This window comes from Phyllopteryx taeniolatus, chromosome 12 (genome assembly GCF_024500385.1).
Source record: "Phyllopteryx taeniolatus isolate TA_2022b chromosome 12, UOR_Ptae_1.2, whole genome shotgun sequence".
In the NCBI taxonomy this organism is placed as follows: Eukaryota; Metazoa; Chordata; class Actinopteri; order Syngnathiformes; family Syngnathidae; genus Phyllopteryx; species Phyllopteryx taeniolatus.
In genome coordinates, this window is record NC_084513.1 from 24,919,105 (window position 1) to 24,937,042 (window position 17,938).

General features: G+C 40.2%; 1 protein-coding gene across 1 annotated transcript in view; it reads left to right on the forward strand.

Moving 5' to 3' along the window:
* Positions 1-15,464, forward strand: part of gdap2 (ganglioside induced differentiation associated protein 2) — a 42,890-nt gene extending 27,426 nt beyond the window's left edge. The window contains exons 11-14 of the mRNA XM_061792312.1: positions 4,186-4,325; positions 8,463-8,517; positions 10,574-10,717; positions 13,877-15,464. Coding sequence (XP_061648296.1) covers positions 4,186-4,325; positions 8,463-8,517; positions 10,574-10,717; positions 13,877-13,909 — 372 coding nt within the window. The 3' untranslated portion in view covers positions 13,910-15,464. The remainder of the gene's footprint in view (positions 1-4,185; positions 4,326-8,462; positions 8,518-10,573; positions 10,718-13,876) is intronic.
* Positions 15,465-17,938: the final 2,474 nt, after the last annotated feature.

Below are 17,938 nucleotides of genomic sequence, written 5' to 3' on the forward strand. Positions count from 1 at the left end.
GTGAAGACCCATTTGGTTGAGGTAGGTAGGAGCGTTGTACAAGAGGACTTCCCGTTAGGCCTTTGTCTGTCTGAGCTTCTCCCAAAAGCGTTGTGATCACCTGTCTTGCTTGTTAGAAATTTGAGGTAGAGAGCTCATCACACGTGGCATCCCTTACATTGTCCATGTTGTTGTTTTTGTTTGAAAGCTTGAGTAATGTAGATTCACTGGACAACAGCTCTGGTGAGGGAGATGTTGGATGCTTTGAGGCCAGGTGGCGACACTTGGGAAACAGATGTGAGCAAAGGACAAACCTCTATATCTGTGTCAGGGTCTTGTAATTGGAACCTGTCACCTGAGTCGTTCTCTGTGGGCTTTAGTAAGAACTCTGGCCCCTTTAACACTTTCCCATAACTTCATTGTGTGGCTCATCAACTTTATTCCTCTATAGTTCCCACAGCTCTGCACATCACCCTTGTTCTTAAAAATGGGCACCAGCACACTTTTCCTCCATTCCTCAGGCATCATCTTAAGTGCTAGAATTCTATTGAGCAAGTTGGTCAAAAACTCCACAGCCACCTCTCCTAGATGCTTCCATACCTCCACAGGAATGTCATCAGGACCAACTGCCTTTCCATTTTTCATCCTCTTTAATGCCTTTCTAACTTCCCCCTTACTAATCATTGCCACTTCCTGGTCCACCACACTTGCTTCTTCTACTTCTTCTTCTTAAAATGAGAGAGAAGGGAGCTTCTCTCTCATTTTCCTCATTCATCAACTCCTCGAAATATTCTTTCCATCTATCTAGCACACTACTGGCACCAGTCAACATATTTCCATCTCTATCCTTAATCACCCTAACCTGCTGCACATCCTTCCCATCTCTATCCCTCTGTCTGGCCAGCCTGTATAGATCCTTTTCTCCTTCTTTAGTGTCCAACCTGCCATACACGTCATCATATGCCTCGTTTGGCCTTTGCCACCTCTACTGTTGCCCTGTGTCGCATCTCAATGTATTCCTTTCGCCTCTCCTCGGTCCTCTCAGTATCCCACTTCTTCTTAACTAACCTTTTTCCTTGTATGATTTCCTGTACTGCTTCAAATCCGTTGGCCTCAGCGAGAGCAGCCTCTACCTCCCTTTCGCCTTTGAGAGCATCCAGTGTAACACTAAGTTCTGCTTGTTTAATCTTGATTTCAACTTCTTTATGAGCAAACTCTGCTCTGGCACGTGCGGCTTCAGCTTTTGCATAAGCTTCAACTGCTCCTTTGGCGAGTAAGCTGCTGGATACGGTTGATGTGTTTAAGCAGACGGAGCAGACCTCCAGCTTGTCCTCTTCTGTTGACTGCATTGTTGTACTTTACACTGAATTATGGAAAACTGCACACTAGTCCTCATGGTGTAGCCATTTAGCTAGCCTTTTTACTATTCTGCCCTTGCTACTTCCCCGTTGTAGCTAGACAGATGGATACAGTGCTGTGAAAAGTATTGACTCCTTTCTCAAATTGTTATATTTTTGCAGTTTCCCCACTTAAATGTTTAAGATCATCGAACAAATGTAAATATCAAATATAACCCAAATGAACTTAAAATGCTGTTTTTAAATAAGTTAATTGAAGGGGACAAAAATGATTTACCTTGTTAAATCATGTATTAATTGTGGCTAATCACAATTTTTGGTTAATTTTCACTGATCACACCCAAGCCTGATTAGCTCCAGACCTGTTCAATCAAGAAATCGCCTAAACAGAATCTGTCCTGACAAAATCAAGTCAGACAAAAAATCTAAAAAAGCTGCAACAAAATGACACGGGCCAAAGAAATTCCAGGACTGTGGAGAAATAAATTGACATATATCAGTCTGGCAAGCGTTACAAAAGCCATTTCGAAAGCTTTAGGATATAGTGCAGCGTGGCGAGACTACTACAGTGAGTGCACGAGTAATGTATAATTAATTAAACGTGACAACAAACTCAAGACAAAAAATTGGCAGCATGTTGCAATGAAATTATAAGTTAACTTTTTAAGAAGTTAATGGCAAGAAGGAAGAAGCTGTTGACTGCTTGTTTTAGTTTGCATTGTTTGGTAGTGCCTACCTGAGGGAAGGAGCTGGAAGAGGTGGTGACCAGGATGTGGAAGGTCCAAGAGGATTTTGCACGCTCTTGTCTTAGTTCTGACAGCGTGCAAGTCCTCAAGGCTGGGTAGGGGGTACCGACAAGCTTTTCAGCTTTTCAAACTCCGAGTTTGTCCTTTTTTGTAGCAGCACCAAACCAGACTGGGACGGATGACTGCTGTGTAGAACTGCCTCAACAACTCCTGTGGAATGCCGTGCTTCCTCAGAAGCTGCAGAAAGTACATCCTCTGCTGGGCCTTTTTGAGGATGGAGTTGATGTTGCTCTCCCACTTCAGGTCCTGAAAGACTGTAATTCCAAGGAACTTGAAGGTCTCGACGGTTGACACAGGGCAGTTGGATACCATGAGCTGAGCGGATTTGCGAAAGTTGGTGAAAGAAAGTCCGGGGTAGACTCCCTTATGTTCAGCAAGGCTTGTGTAAGTGAGTCGCATAATGCCCTCCAAAGATGAACGAAAAACACAAAAACATAGACAATACGAGAGAGCACGTAACCGAGGCATCCACACGGATATGCGCCATCTTGAAAAATGCAGTAGCATGACCTCAAAAAGGTCGTTCGTGCTCGAAAACCCTCCATTTTTTTGATGAATTAAAAAAATTCTGCAAGGAAGAGCGGGCCAAAATATCTCCACAGAGATGTGAAAGACCCATTGCCAGTTCTAGAAAACGCTTGATTTCAGTTGTTGCTGCTGGGGATGGCCCAACCAGTTATTAGGTTTAGGGGGCCATTACTTTTTCACACAGGGCCCTGTAACTTGGATAGGTTATTTTGTTCCCTTAATAAATGACTATTTAAACAAAAAAACAAAAAAACTTGGGTTATATTTGTCTATTTACAGGATTTGTTTATATATATATATATGTGTGTGTGTGTATAAATGTGTATATACTGTATGCATATATTATATATACAGTCCCCTCCAAACATATTGGAAGGGCAAGATCAATTCCTTTGTTTTTGTTGTATACTGAAGACATTTGGGTTTCAGATCAAAAGATGAATATGAGACAAAAGTTGAGAAGTCCAGCTTTTATTTCGTGGTATGTACATCTAGATGTGTTCAGGACAGAGCCCCTTTTGTTTGAAGCCACCCACTGTACATCACAAGGAATTCCCATAAACATTGTCTCACAGTATCACAAACATTGTGCCTCATTTGTGGGTAGGCAAAGCAATCGATGTTTTCCAAAGCATTTGCTTCCATTCATTACTCTCTTTCATGCGGTCTCGTTTTACTTTTGTTTTGACAAGTGACGTGAAGTTACCTTTCATGACAAAATTCTGAGTTACGGTGCGTACCCTTCAAAATATATGGCTACATGCTTAAAACAGGAAGTCAGGTGAAAACTCATTTGACATAATAACACAGTTGCAAATAACTAGTTTAGCAATGCTATATTTAACTTTTAGCTGAAACATCAATTAATGAATATTAAGTCAATTGGGTTAGTTACACACACATTGCCTTTTATTTCATAGGTTTGATATTGATACTGGTTATAAAGAACCCCGAGTCAAATGTTCATTTTAGTCTATGCTGCAGGCTGCTAAGAAAGTGGATGTTCATAATTTGGGCACCACTTATTTAAACAATGCAAACTGTTTGACCCAGCCCCTAAAAGAATCGAGAATCGTTTGGAATCGGAATCGGGTCCGGAATCACTCAAATTCAAACGATTCCTCAACCCTGTTAGCAGCTGGAACGTACTGTCGTTCACGACATAAATCACATCATTTTACACATCTCATTCAGATCATTTCAGTGAAAATTGTCTTTTTTTTTTTTTTTTTTTTTAAACTACGAAATGATGATGAATATTTTTTTAAGACCGTGTATTATCCACGTCTAATTCAGCTCGTTAGGGCCTGAGGATGTAGTGGAAGCCTTTGTTGGGGCTTTAATGCACTCAAAAACTCGCAAAGTTTGACAGAATTTATACATTTTGAGCCTAGGTCCCAGGCACAACCGCCAAAGCCTGATCAGTAGCAAAGTCATCAGATGGGCGAAATTCAATGAATAACCTATGCTGTGGACTTTATGCAAATCAAGGGTATGTTTGTGTGTGCACACAGGTTTTGCTGTATTTCATCCACGTGATGGACCACATAGCTGTAAAGGAGTATGTGATGGTTTACTTTCACACACTGACGGGCGAACACAACCACCTGGACTCGGAATTCCTCAAAAACCTCCATGACATTGTCGATGCCAAGTGAGTGTGGAGTGTGAATACTGACATAATTCTTATGTCTCAAAAATAGCTTACCAAGTATTCAGGCGTCCCAGTATTTTTCATTTTGGATCCACGGACATCCACTGAATGCTTAATATTAGGAGGAGATAATTGTGCTTAGCAGACGGCAAAAGTATTGGATCAGGTGGCCATTGAAGAAAATGTCTCTAATATTAACTCTCTTAACTCTAATATTGAAATTGACTCTTAGATCAGAAGGATGAAATCAATGTGACGAAACCAACAAAATATGCAATTAAAATGCTGAGAAACTTGGTGGAATAAAAACTGACACATACGAACTGAACACTTCATCGTTGATTTTAATATTTTTTTTTATTTTATGTTTTTAAATGAAAACCTGCGACAATTTTATGCCGCCATCCAGTCAACGAAGACTGGCAGAGAGTATAGCCTTGTCTGCCTGAAAGCTTGCGTCAACCATCACATATAAATGTACAGAAGATATGTGTAATAATCAAAACTGATTTTATGGTCATACCTGTGGTTGTTATTTAACATTGTCAAACTAAAAAATGTATTTGCTGCAGTACTGAATAGGATTTACATCCCCTTAGAACGTTACGGGATTGGAATGACTCTTCATGTCAAACCCTCAGGAGTTGCAAGGGAAAATAAATTGTTTTAGGTAAAACTTTCTAGTTTGACTACAAAACATACAAAAAAAAAATGAATTGGTAGTTTAATTATTTTCTTTGGCAAGTGACCATGGTATCAGCAGGTTAAGGTGTACTCGCAGAGGCAACCATCCTCTACTGCCCGTCAGTTGACGTCTCCAAATCGTCCATGAATCCCTGATATATACGCGTCCGATCTTGAATGATCGTTGACATAACTCATAATGGGTACAGTAAATAAATTATCTGACAACTGGCTCATAAATTCCAAATTTAAAGACTGACTGGTTGGTGAAGGATCCCTTATTATTTTATTATTAAAACCAAGTTGATGCCGAGCGTAGCGCCACACGGCAGTGTTGGCTGGAGGAGCCATCTCCTCATCTTTGAAAAGTAAAACCTTCTGATGCCATTTTAATCTCGAAAAGTAAGAGCGCCAAACAATCGAATATACCGATGACATAATCTGAGGTAATCCCACATTAAATGGCAGAGGTTGTATTTGTCAGATGGTGAATCAGTCGCTTGTAACATACTGACAGCGGAAACTGTTGTGCCATCTGACCTTTCCATCAGAAATGCTTAAAGTTCCCATATTTTGGCTATTTAAACCTCCATAGAGTGGCTCTCTAACATTAATACAAAATTGTCAATTTCAAAACCCCAAAACCACCCACCCGGAGGAGACCGTAGGGTCCTAGTGCCACCCCTCCCAACAAGCAGGGCCCGCCAGCACATAATTTCATGACTTTGAAGGTAGTATCTGAAGTGTAAGAGAGCTGTGACAATGCTCGACTGGACAACTTTTGGTTTGCTAGCACTGTTTGGCTAAGCACTGTTGAAGTTTATTCTTCTGTGGGTGGTCCTTTAAAGCACAGGAGGAGGTCAACATCATTCCTCTGCTAACGACCAAGCTTCTTCCATCCATCCAACGAAGCAGTGTGTGTGTTTCACATTACACGCCAGGATCTCTCTCTTCCATAAATACTTCAAACCCGCAAAAGAAAGATTGCAGTGTGGCCTCACCTCAGTGCACAGTGGGTAGTAATTCCACCTCTCAAACTTTGTTCTGGCTTAGTCGCCAGTAGAAGCGAGCCCGAGCGTGGCACGTTTCAACACATCTTGCCTGCTCGCTACGATTCATATACCTTCTGGCTCCAGACCGCCTGAAGCAGCAGATATGAACATGCCGAACCACGTTTCCAGTTTTTACTGGCTGTATTACAAGAAACGTACGCTTGACCTTTTTTTGTTTTTGTGTCCTGGCGTTATAACAAAAGACGTACATACTGTCTATAATCCAACATGGTTGACATATCCTCACTCAGCTTTCAGTCTCTGTGCAGTTGACATACAATGGGGTGACTGACACCAGTGTAACGGTCCCAACAAGGGTTACACTTCTTTTACTCTTAAAAGGGACAGGGCAACTGGTTTCAATCGAAGGAAAGATGAATGTGGCCAAGTACAGAGATATCCTGGATGCAAACCTTCTCCTGAGTGCTCAGGACCTCAGACTGGGCAGAAGGTTCACCTTCCAAAAAGACAATGACCCTAAGCACACAACTAAAATAACGGAGTGACTTCAGAACAACTCCATCTTTGTGTTAGGGCTTCATGACATTTTGGACCAGCATCGTCATCTCGATGTAATGTACGTGCGTGCAATAGTCTGCGATGTTGGTGTACTGTAAACTACAGTGAATTAACTAATATTAAAAGTGACCAGCAAAGGGACCTGTTTGGACATGCTCAAAAGGTTAGAAGACTGTACACCTATTTCATTTCCTATTTCGCTCTTTAGAATGAAACTAGGCAGGCCCACGGCAGCCGCGGATTGCGCGAGGTGCCTTCAGGGGCATTGCTTGAATGAGAGTGAATCTGTTCTTTTGTAATACAGTACATCATTCATCCATCCATCCATTTTCCATACTGTTTCTCCTCACTAGGGTTGCGGGCGTGCAGCCTATCCCAGCTGACTTTGGGCGAGAGGTGGGGTACACCCTGAATTGGTCGCCAGCCAGTCGCAGGACACACAAACAAATAACCATTCACACTCACTTTCACCGACGGGAAATTTCGAGTTTTCAGTTAACCTACCGACATGTTTTTTCAACAAGATTGAAAAAACTTTATTGGCTGTCAGATAGTTACAGTACTGTGCAACAAGAAACGTGACAAGGCTAAAAATAAACTGGCTTTTGGATTCATACATGACGAAGACACGGAGTTAAATGTCTTGTGCGGAGCCGATCGATGACGTCATTGATCGGATCAGCAATTTATGACAAGAAAGTCGATCAGCCGATCAGCATAAAATGCTAATTATCGTCCGATACCGATAACACCGATCAGATCGGCGTAAAGTTTAGTTAAAACGCTGTACGATTTTCTTCTTCTTTTCCTTTGGGCTTGTCCCGTTCGGGGTCGCCACAGCATGTCATCCTTTTCCATGAAAGCCTATCTCCTGCATCCTCCTCTCCAACACCAACTGACCTCATGTCTTCCCTCACGACATCCATCAACCTTCTCTTTGGTCTTCCTCTAGCTCTCTTGCCTGCGAGCTCCATCCTCATCATCCTTCTACCAATATACTCACTATCTCTCCTCTGGACGTGTCCAAACCATCGATCACACTGTGATAATATGGAATGTATTTTGCTTTGTAATATGAGAATAGATACATTATTTTGTTAACATAGTCAACTACAAGGAATGTAGAGTTATCAATGTCCTTTCACCATCATACTGTGTTGCATGTTTTTGTTTGCGCTTTAAGGACAAGTCTTGTATTTGTTTTAAGTCTTCATTTTAAAAAAACATCATTCAAGCAATACATTTTTCCTCATGCTTTTGAGATTGAAGGGTGCAAACTGCAGCTGGCTACTAGTGTGGACTGAATGAGTGGTAACTGAGGAAATGAAATTTCAGTATTTTGAGGTTAATAGCACATCAGCAACATACTGGAAAAAAAAAAAAAAAGAACTATGAACTAGTTCGTTTTTGGACTGGTGAACTTAGTTCAAAATTTTGAATTATGAACTATCAACTGAAGTAGTTCATTTTTGGAACGATGAACTGTACTTTGAACCAGTTTGTGTAGAAAATAAACTTTCCTAACACTGATCCTGTATTAATTCAAAATGCAATATATATCGCAGGTTTAAAAAAAATATATATATAATAATAATCATGTAATATTTTTCCAATATCGTGCAGCCATAGTTTGTGTTAAGGTTCTGTTGCAGCAATTTTGCAGGATTTCTGTGTGAAAGAGCCTTAATACAGCATGACTGACTGGCATTTTAAAAATAATAGTTTGATTTTACTTTTTGTAACATTTCAAGCAACACATGCGATGTGATATATCCTTATACATATATTTGAATCTTATGTCATCTCACGTGACAGCATATGCTCAAGAGCTGTGCTTATTTAAGAATCTTCATTCTCACGTCTTCTGTGTCCTTCATTACAGGTTTAAGAAGAATTTAAAGGCCTTCTACTTTGTCCATCCAACATTTCGCTCCAAGGTAAGACTCACCATGCATTATGTGAAATAAAAAATAAAAAACATTTGGCTGTTTTGAATCGTGTTAAAATGTACAAATCATCTTAATATCTCACAAAAACAACATGAATAATGGATGGAGAGACAACAGACTGCTTTTTTGTAACCTTGGCCAGATCTGTGCCTTGCCACAATTCTGACTCTGAGCTCTTCAGGCAGTTCCTTTGACCTCATGATTCTCATTTGCTCTGAGATGCAGTATGAGCTGTAAGGTCTTATATAGGCAGCTGTGTGAAAGTCACCCCCACAGCTTGATGCTGCCACCAATTAAGTTTTTTTTCTGTCAATATGGGGTACTGTGTGTAAATTAATGAGGGGGAAAAATAACTTAAATGATTTTAGCAAATGGCTGCAATATAACCAGAGTGAAAAATTTAAGGGGGTCTGAATACTTTCCGTACCCACTGTAAATACAGGCAATATGCAGTAGCAATATTCTCAGGCATATATTTTTCAAACTGTGAAAAGTGAGTTGTATTAACAATATTCGATCGTGACTTCTACTTTCTTTGTTACTGCAAGTGTGTCTCATTGTGTGCACCCCTCTGCCCATCAATAGGTCAAGACGTATATTAGGAACAGCGATCCCAAAAAGGCACACAAAAAAGGGGCAGTACAAGCACCTAAAACCTCACTAAAGTATTCCTAGCCACCACAACATTGTCGATAAAACTATACCCCAGATGCATTGCCAGACATTCAGAAACCAAATGCTGTTCCCACCATATATTGACAGTAAAAAAAATAATTGAATTATTTTGCGCTTTAAAATGATAATTTATTTTTCAAGGTTTTTTTTTTTTTTTTTTTTTTTATTATTATTTTTTTTTTACACATTTATTTTTCAAGCGATTAAATTTTAGAATTTGCTTAAGTTTAAGTTACCTGTTTGAACTCATCAGTATAAAAGACACCTGTCCACAAGCTCAAACAGTCACACTCCAAACTCCATCATGGCCAAGACCAAAAAGCTGTTAGACACCAGAAACAAAATTGTAGACCTGCACCAGGCTGGGAAGACTGAATTGGCAATAGGTAAGCAGCTTGATGTAAATAAATCAACTGTGGGACCAATTATTACAAAATGGAAGCCACACAAGACCACTGATAATCTCCCTCGATCTGGGGCGCCACGCAAAAGCTCACCCCGTGGGGTCAAAATTATTACAAGAGCGGTGAGCAAAAATCCCAGAACCACGCGGGGGACCAAGTGAATGACCTGCAGAGAGCTGGGACCAAAGTAACAAAGGCTACCATCAGTAACAGACTACGCCGCCAGGGACTCAAATCTGCAGTGCCAGACGTGTCCCCCTGCTTAAGCCAGTACATGTCTAGGCCCATCTGAAGTTTGCTAGAGAGCATTTGGATGATCCAGAAGAGGATTGGGAGAATGCCATATGGTCAGACCGCCCGGGCAACGAAGGAGTGGCTTCGTAAGAAGCATTTCAAGGTCCTGGAGTGGCCTAGCCGGTCTCCGGATCTCAACCCCATAGAAAATCGTTGGAGGGAGTTGAAAGTCTGTTTCCCAGTGACAGCCCCAAAACATCATTGCTCTAGATGAGATCTGCATGGAGGAATTGGCCAAAATACCAGCAAGTGTGTGAAAACCTTGTGAAGACAGAAACCTTGTGAAGACAGAAAATGTTTGACCTCTGTCTTTGCCAACAAAGGATATATAACAAAGTATTGAGATGAACTTTTGTTATTGACCAAATACTTACTTTCCACCATAATTTGCTAATAAATTCTTTAAAAATCAGATGTGATTTTCAGGAATTTTCTTTTCTCATTTTGTCTCTCATCGGTGAGGTATACCTATGATGAAAATGACAGGCCTCTCTCATCTTTTTAAGTGGGAGAACTTGCACAATTGGTGGTTGACTAAATACTTTTTTGCCCCACTTTATTTTATTCAATTGTAATACAGTCCTATGTTGTTGTCGTCAACGTTTTGCTCTAACCAGACCAATTGAAACATGTCGTCGTGCCACATGACCCTCTCTTGTCAAAACCCACAGGTTTCCACTTGGTTCTTCACCACCTTCAACGTGTCAGGCATGAAGGACAAGGTGCGTTACCTCGACAACCTGCAGCAGCTCTTCACCTGCATCAGGCCCGAGCAAATTGACATACCACCTTTTGTGCTGGACTACGATGCACGGGTGAGCGCTCCCCCACACCCACAGTACTTTAAGGCAGTGTTGACTTTGTCTTTTGATTGAAGTTGATTCGCGTTATTAACATTCCTAAGCTAAATAAAACTACTCGCCCTTTGAAGACTCCTCAAAGGGACATAATGTATAGAGAACAGGAAGGCGTTTGCAGAGTGATACTGTCATCTTGTGGCATTTTGGAGGAATAGCTGGAATTAATGTCTTGTCAAGTGTATAATAATTACATGATTTTTTTTTTGTATGTAATTAGTTGATTTGTCCTATGAGGTCAATCTTTGGTTCTACGGTGGTTATCATTATATATATATATTAAGTGGTCCAGTACTGCATACTCCCGGAGCACCCTCCACAGGACCCCCAGGGGAACATGGTCAAACGCCTTTTTCAAGTCCACAAAGCACATGAAGACTGATTGGGCCAAAAAAAAAAAAAAAAAAAAGTGAAATACAATTCAGTTCAGTTAATCCTTTTCAGATTGTCAAACTGATTTTCATCACAGACCACATTCCATTTATGGTTTCCACCAGAGGGTCAGATACCATACAAATGTGTTGTCACCTCATCATAGTACCTCTAATATGATCTCTCATCTACACCCTTGCAGTTGATTTTTGTATCAATTTTTAACAACAAATAAAATTGAAAGTCAGAAGTCATGGAAAATTGTGGTACAAAGTACACAACTATTGTTCATTTTATGTTAAAACATTTGGTGGAAAAAATGTTTTTTGGAATCTGTCAAAAGTAGAGAAGTTAAAATTTTCTGACAGTTTCTTCCAAAATGAAAAGCACCAACCCATCCGTAGTAAATGTAAAGTATACACACTTTCTTTGCTTTTGTGGGCCACATACAATTTTACAGCAGGCTGAATCTGGCCCCAGCCTTGAGTTTGACAACAGTGCTTTAGATGGTCACCAAACTGAATTCTCACAAGATCTAGTCAAGTTTGGTTTGACTTAAGTCATATTTTCCCGAAAAATATTTTATTTTCTCACTTTGAAAGGTCCAATGTACAGCCTGCTCCATTTATGAAAAGCCCTTGGGTCATTTATTAAATATCCAGCTCAACGTCCATGTTTCACTTTGTCCTCACGAGAGAGACAATTCTCGGATCCCGTCCTGTTTGCCGCTGCCTTGCTACGTAACGCGTGCGGGAGCAGACGGCAGGGACACTGTAGCCCAAATAACACAAAACATATTACACTTAAGGTAAGATGTATTTTTCAGAGTTGTGGGCAAAGTTTGATGGCTAACTGCGCCCTATACTGGTAGAAATGGGCCAAGTTATTATGAATAAGGAAGTGGCAATTCTGCCGAATGGCCACTGCATGGAATATGGGTGCTTGGTTTTTATGTAGTGGAGGAGGGGAAACATGCTAGAAAGTATTTTCTGACTCATGCCAGAAAGTATAACCCCAATTCCAATGAAGGTGGGACGTTGTGAATACAATGATTTGAAAATCATGTTCAACCTATATTTAATTGAATACACTACAAAGACAAGATATTTAATGTTCAAACTGATTAACTTTATTGTTTTTAGCAAATAATCATTAACTTAGAATTTTATGGCTGCAACATGTTCCAAAAAAGCTGGGACAGGGTCATGTTTACCATTGTGTTACATCACCTTTTCTTTTAACAACATTCAGTAAACGTTTGGGAACTGAGGACACTAATTGTTGAAGCTTTGTAGGTGGAATTCTTTCCCATTCTTGCTTGATGTACAGCTTAAGCTGTTCAACAGTCCGGAGTCTCGGTTGTCGTATTTTACGCTTCATAATGTGCCACACATTTTCAATGGGAGACAGGTCTGGACTGCAGGCATGCCAGTCTAGTTCCCGCACTCTTTTACTACGAAGCCACGCTGTTGTAACACGTGCAAAATGTGGTTTGGCATTGTCTTGCTGAAATAAGCAGGGGCGTCCATGAAAAAGACGTTGCTTGGATGGCAGCATATGTTTCTCCAAAACCTGTATGTACCTTTAGCATTAATTGTGCGTTCACAGATGTGTAAGTTACCCATGCCACTGGCACTAACACAGCCCCATACCGTTACAGATGCTGGCTTTTGAACTTTGCGTCCATAACAGTCCAAATGGTTCTTTTCCTCTTTGGCCCTGAGGACACGACGTCCACAATATCCAAAAACAATTTGAAATGTGGACTCGTTGGACCACAGAACACTTTTCCACTTTGCATCAGTCCATCATAGATGAGCTCGGGTCCAGAGAAGCCGGCGGCGTTTCTGGGTGTTGTTGATAAATGGCTTTTGCTTTGCATAGTAGAGTTTCAAGTTGCACTTACGGATGTAGCGCCGAACTGTATTTACTGACATTGGTTTTCTGAAGTGTTCCTGAGCCCATGTGGTGATATCCTTTACACATAGATGTAATGCACGTTGAGGAACATTGTCCTTAAACTGTTTGACTATTTTCTCACGCACTTGTTCACAAATAGGTGAACCTTGCCCCATCTTTGCTTGTGAATGACTGAGCAATTCAGGGAAGCTCCTTTTGTACCCAATCATGGCACCCACCTGTTCCCAATGAGCCTGTTCACCTGTGGGATGTTCCAAACAGGTGTTTGATGAGCATTCCTCAACTTCAACGCAGTCTTTTTTGCCACCTGTCTCAGCTTTTTTGGAACGTGTTGCAGCCATAAAATTCCAAGTTAATGATTATTTGCTAAAAACAATCAAGTTTATCAGTTTGAACATAAAATATCTTGTCTTTGTAGTGTATTCAATTAAATATCGGTTGAACATGATTTGCCATTCATTGTATTCTGTTTTTACTTATGTTCAACACAACGTCCCAGATTTATTGGAATTGGGGTTGTAAATTATTTTAGCAAATGGCTGCAATCTAACAAAGAGTGAAAAGTTTAAGAGGGTCTGAATACTTTCCCTACCCACTGTAGGTATTACAATACAGTGTTCCTTGATTCCCATCATTAGGGATCTGCATTGACAGGTGGAAATGTCTCCCATGTCCTTACAAAATCTCCACTGGTCTAACAGTCGGTTAATGTCTTGACTCCCTTAAGAAGACCTAGTTCTTGCAAGCTCAGCAGAGAAGATACACACTGAAATTATTTTTCATGATTCATTTGTTGTGACCCAGTTTTTATTCTCTCCATCACAGGTAAACGGACGTTCCCAGTCTTCCGGTCTGTAACGACTGACCAATCATAGTCTCGATCAAGCTGGAAACCATTTCCAAACCTTTCATGGTCGACAGTTGCCTCCATCCTCCTGAGGGACTAATCCACTTCGTGGAGAGACTTTACATATGTTTTACTGTCCGCTTGTTGGTAGTTCTTGTGTGGGTTCTGCATTCAGGAAACACCCGGTGGTCCAATATCCCATATGACTCGTTACCAGCGTGATATGGTGGTGGTCTTCATGCTACGTGACATTCAGAAAATGTCATACCAAGTTTAAGTTGGAACCAACAAGTCCACCGGACTCCGAGACGTTAAAAGCTGATATCAGGAATCTCCACAAGGTAGAATGTTTCCATTTTAAAATCTACTACCAAAAGCTTTACATGGATGCCATTTGATGTACTTCTGTTTGAATCAACATTGTTCTCACTGGAAAATGTATTTTCGAGCACGTTCGTTTTAATTTCAATCTCAATCACGAAAAATCACCAATTGTCACCAAACTTTCACTTTATTCGGCCACGTGTTCTGTCAGGTGACCTATAATGAAATCTGATGTTTTTCTTCAACAATTGTAAGGTTAGCTATTGTCCTGCGAATGAGTCAAATTATAACACTTCCAGCTTCAACATTGTTTTGCCAGATGAGAAATGTAAAGTTCGATAACATCTACCAAATTGATCGTGAACAGAAAAGTTCAATTTCTACATTTTTAACCTAAAAATTATTACCCCAGGTACAAAATGTAAAGTTATCAAATTATTAGCAAACATAAAAGTCACACTTGAAAGCGTTACTACCACTTCCAGCTTCAACATTATTTCGCCAGACAAGAGTGGGGTCGAGTGGTGCCTTCTGCGTCGAGGCACCGGATTCTTACGACAGATTTATGGCAGTTGTTTTTTTTTTTTTTTTTTTTTTTTTTTAAAAGAGAAAAGTCAAAATTCTTGTCATCGCTAATACATTAGCTAGTGGCTTCTAAGCTGCCTGACTATCTGGACCGCTTCCGGTCCCTCTTCCGATTCCATCAACATGGCGTCACTTTGCTTCTCACACATGAAAGGAAGTTTCCATTGACAATTACATTTTGATTTCCTCACTTAGTGTTTAGCACGAGCGCTTTCTTTCAGAGTTGGCAACGGCGAGGGGCGTTTTGTTTTTTTTATTCATCGCAAATCAAAAATACAGAAGTACACTTGAACACATTCCTCCGATTGTTTTATAGTCTGTCTATGTGATGACAAAGGCGCTAACGCATTTGCAAATAAGAGGTCACATGACCTTCACTCTGCTTTCAGCTTGACACTTGAGACCGAAGTCAACAGTATGTTATTTCTCTGGACGTTTAACAAAGAAAATGCAAGAGAGTTTAGTTTTCCTCAAAAATGTGAAACTGTTAATGAAATATTTTGGTATTGCTGATTTGTTTTTGTTTTTTTAGTGCAAAACTGATTATGAGCCAAATAGCCTACTTGGAAATGTATCTTTTTAAAATGTATATTTCATTTTACTTCAGCTGTTAATTATGTTAACTTTTTTACACTGATTAAAATTGCCTCCTGTTAAGTGTTTTCGTTTTCTTTTATTGTGTGATGTTGGAAGGCTGTCTTTTCCAAATACAAAAAACGTGGATGTTAATGGGTATTTTTGTGGTGGACAATTGAGGCAGTGTAGAAGGCACATTTGCCGGGTCGATTTGTTTCCTCCTCCCCATTCTGTGACGGTGCTGTTTTTATACAGAAGTGACACGGGCAAAAGGTAGAGCCAACTTTTACAGGCAGTGTGAAAGGGTCTCGTGTGTGTGTGTTGCATGTCTCCAACAACATAAAATGAGATCCTTCTCTTGCAGCTTTTCAAATAGTTGAATGAAAATGTGTGCATGCTGTCCAAGTTCTTGCTTGTTTGATGTTTGACGGTGGAGCACTCCGAGCCAGACCGAGTTCACTTGCAAGAACTTTGGGGGCGATGAGTTCAAGCCCTTTTTATCATTTCAAGCTGTGATGTCACCTCTGAGGGGGGATGTACTAGATCTTGAAAGATTCATACCGCCCATATGTGCCATGAGGTTGTCAAAGGAGACATTTTGGAGATGTTTCATGGCAACCTCGTAAATTTTGCTGAATGCTCTTTATTGTCGGTACATAGTTTAGTTTATTTTATTTTTTGAAAGGGGACAATGCAATTTCATAAAACACATGGTTAAAAAAGCCAGAATTAGCCAGAAGGCTAGTTTTCATCTGTAGTCCCCTGGCCATGATGTAAAAAAGCAGTAAAATACATCTACAAGACAATATAATACAGGATACATAATCAAACTATACTATTAAGAGAGAATAAAACCATCATTTTTTTGATCATAACAAAAAGACAACATAACATACTTGTCTTTTAGTGTTGGCAGCTATAGGTGTTAACTAGCCACATTTTCAGTTTTTTTGTGAAGGCCTTGTATGTTGTAAGCAGTTTAACCTCCTTAGGTACTGAGTTCCACTCACCAGCGCTCCTCACTGACCAGGCTGACTTACTGAAAGTGCTCCTGCGCAGAGGAATGAGACAGTCACCTCTGACAGAGCCTCGAGTGACACGCTCAGAGCTGTTTCTTTGGCTGATGAACTCAGCCAGAGGAGCTGGGGCCAAATCATGCAGTACTTTATAAATCAAATTTAAATCTGCAAATATGTGAAGACGGTCCCAGTTTAAAAGACTGTATTTTTTTTAAATTGCACAGTGATGATAGTGCCTTGGTTTTTTATCCATCACTTTAATTACTTGTTTGTACAAAACTTCCAATGGTTTTTTTGCATTCTGACCAGCCTGGGACCAACTGGTTATGCAATAGTTAAAGTGACTAAGAATCATCGAATGCAGGTAAATTTTTGCAGCTTCAGTTGACATTTCATTCCGAATTGAACGAAAATTTGCGAGGTTTAATTTGATATTTTTACACAATTTGTCAATATGGGCTTTAAAGGAAAGCTGTGAATCTATTATTAACCCAAGATATTTGTATTGGCTGACAATTTGCATTTTTTCTCCATTAACAAGTATGTCGGGGTCAGGTGATACTCTATTTGTTTTAGTGAAATACATGCCTACAGTTTTAGAAACGTTTAGCTGTAGACAGCACTCCTGCAACCAAGTTGTGACACAGGACATTGTATTAGTGAGTTTAGCAGCAACAGTATCTTTGGAGCGACCATGAACAAAGAAAACTGTGTCGTCTGCATACATTACGCACTCTGCTTCAGAGCAAACAGTGGGCAAATCGTTGATATAAAGACTAAATAAAAGGGGGCCCAATATTGATCCCTGAGGGACTCCAGAGGTTAGCCTAAGAGACTCTGATCTGCAGTTGTTAACTGATACAGATTGTGTTCGGTCATGCAGATATGATTCAATCCAGCTCACAGCTTTGCGAGAGAAGTTAAATTTTGAGAGCTTGGTAAGAAGAACAGAGTGATTTACTGTATCAAAAGCTTTCCTGAGGTCCAAGAACACCGCCCCTACAACTCCACCCTTGTCGAGAGAAGATTTTATTTTCTCAATGAAGAGGCATGTAGCCATTTCCGTGGAATGCTTGGATCTGAAACCAAACTGCATGGCGTGGAGAGAGGGGGAGCTGCTGATTAAATAATGGACAATCTGCTCTGACACCCATTTTTCTGCAACTTTGGAAATGGCCGGAAGAATGCTTATAGGTCGGTAGTTATTCAGAGAAGTTGAGTCACCGGATTTAAAGACAGGGGTAACAATAGCAGATTTCCAGGCCTTTGGAAAGTGACCAGATGAAATTGAAAGATTAATGATTGAGGCAATAGGAGGAGCAAGAGTTGAACCTAGATCTTTGAGCATGCTCGTGTCCATTCCAAAAACATCCTTTGCCTTAGATGGTTTGAGTGAATGAATTAAATCGATAACTTTGGTCTCAGTAATATTTGTAATAGTAAAGAACTGCGTTGTAGACAATGCAGGGTATTCCTTCATTTGTTTTACTGCAAACTTAGAAGAGATTTCTGACACAGATTCAATGAAGTAGTTGT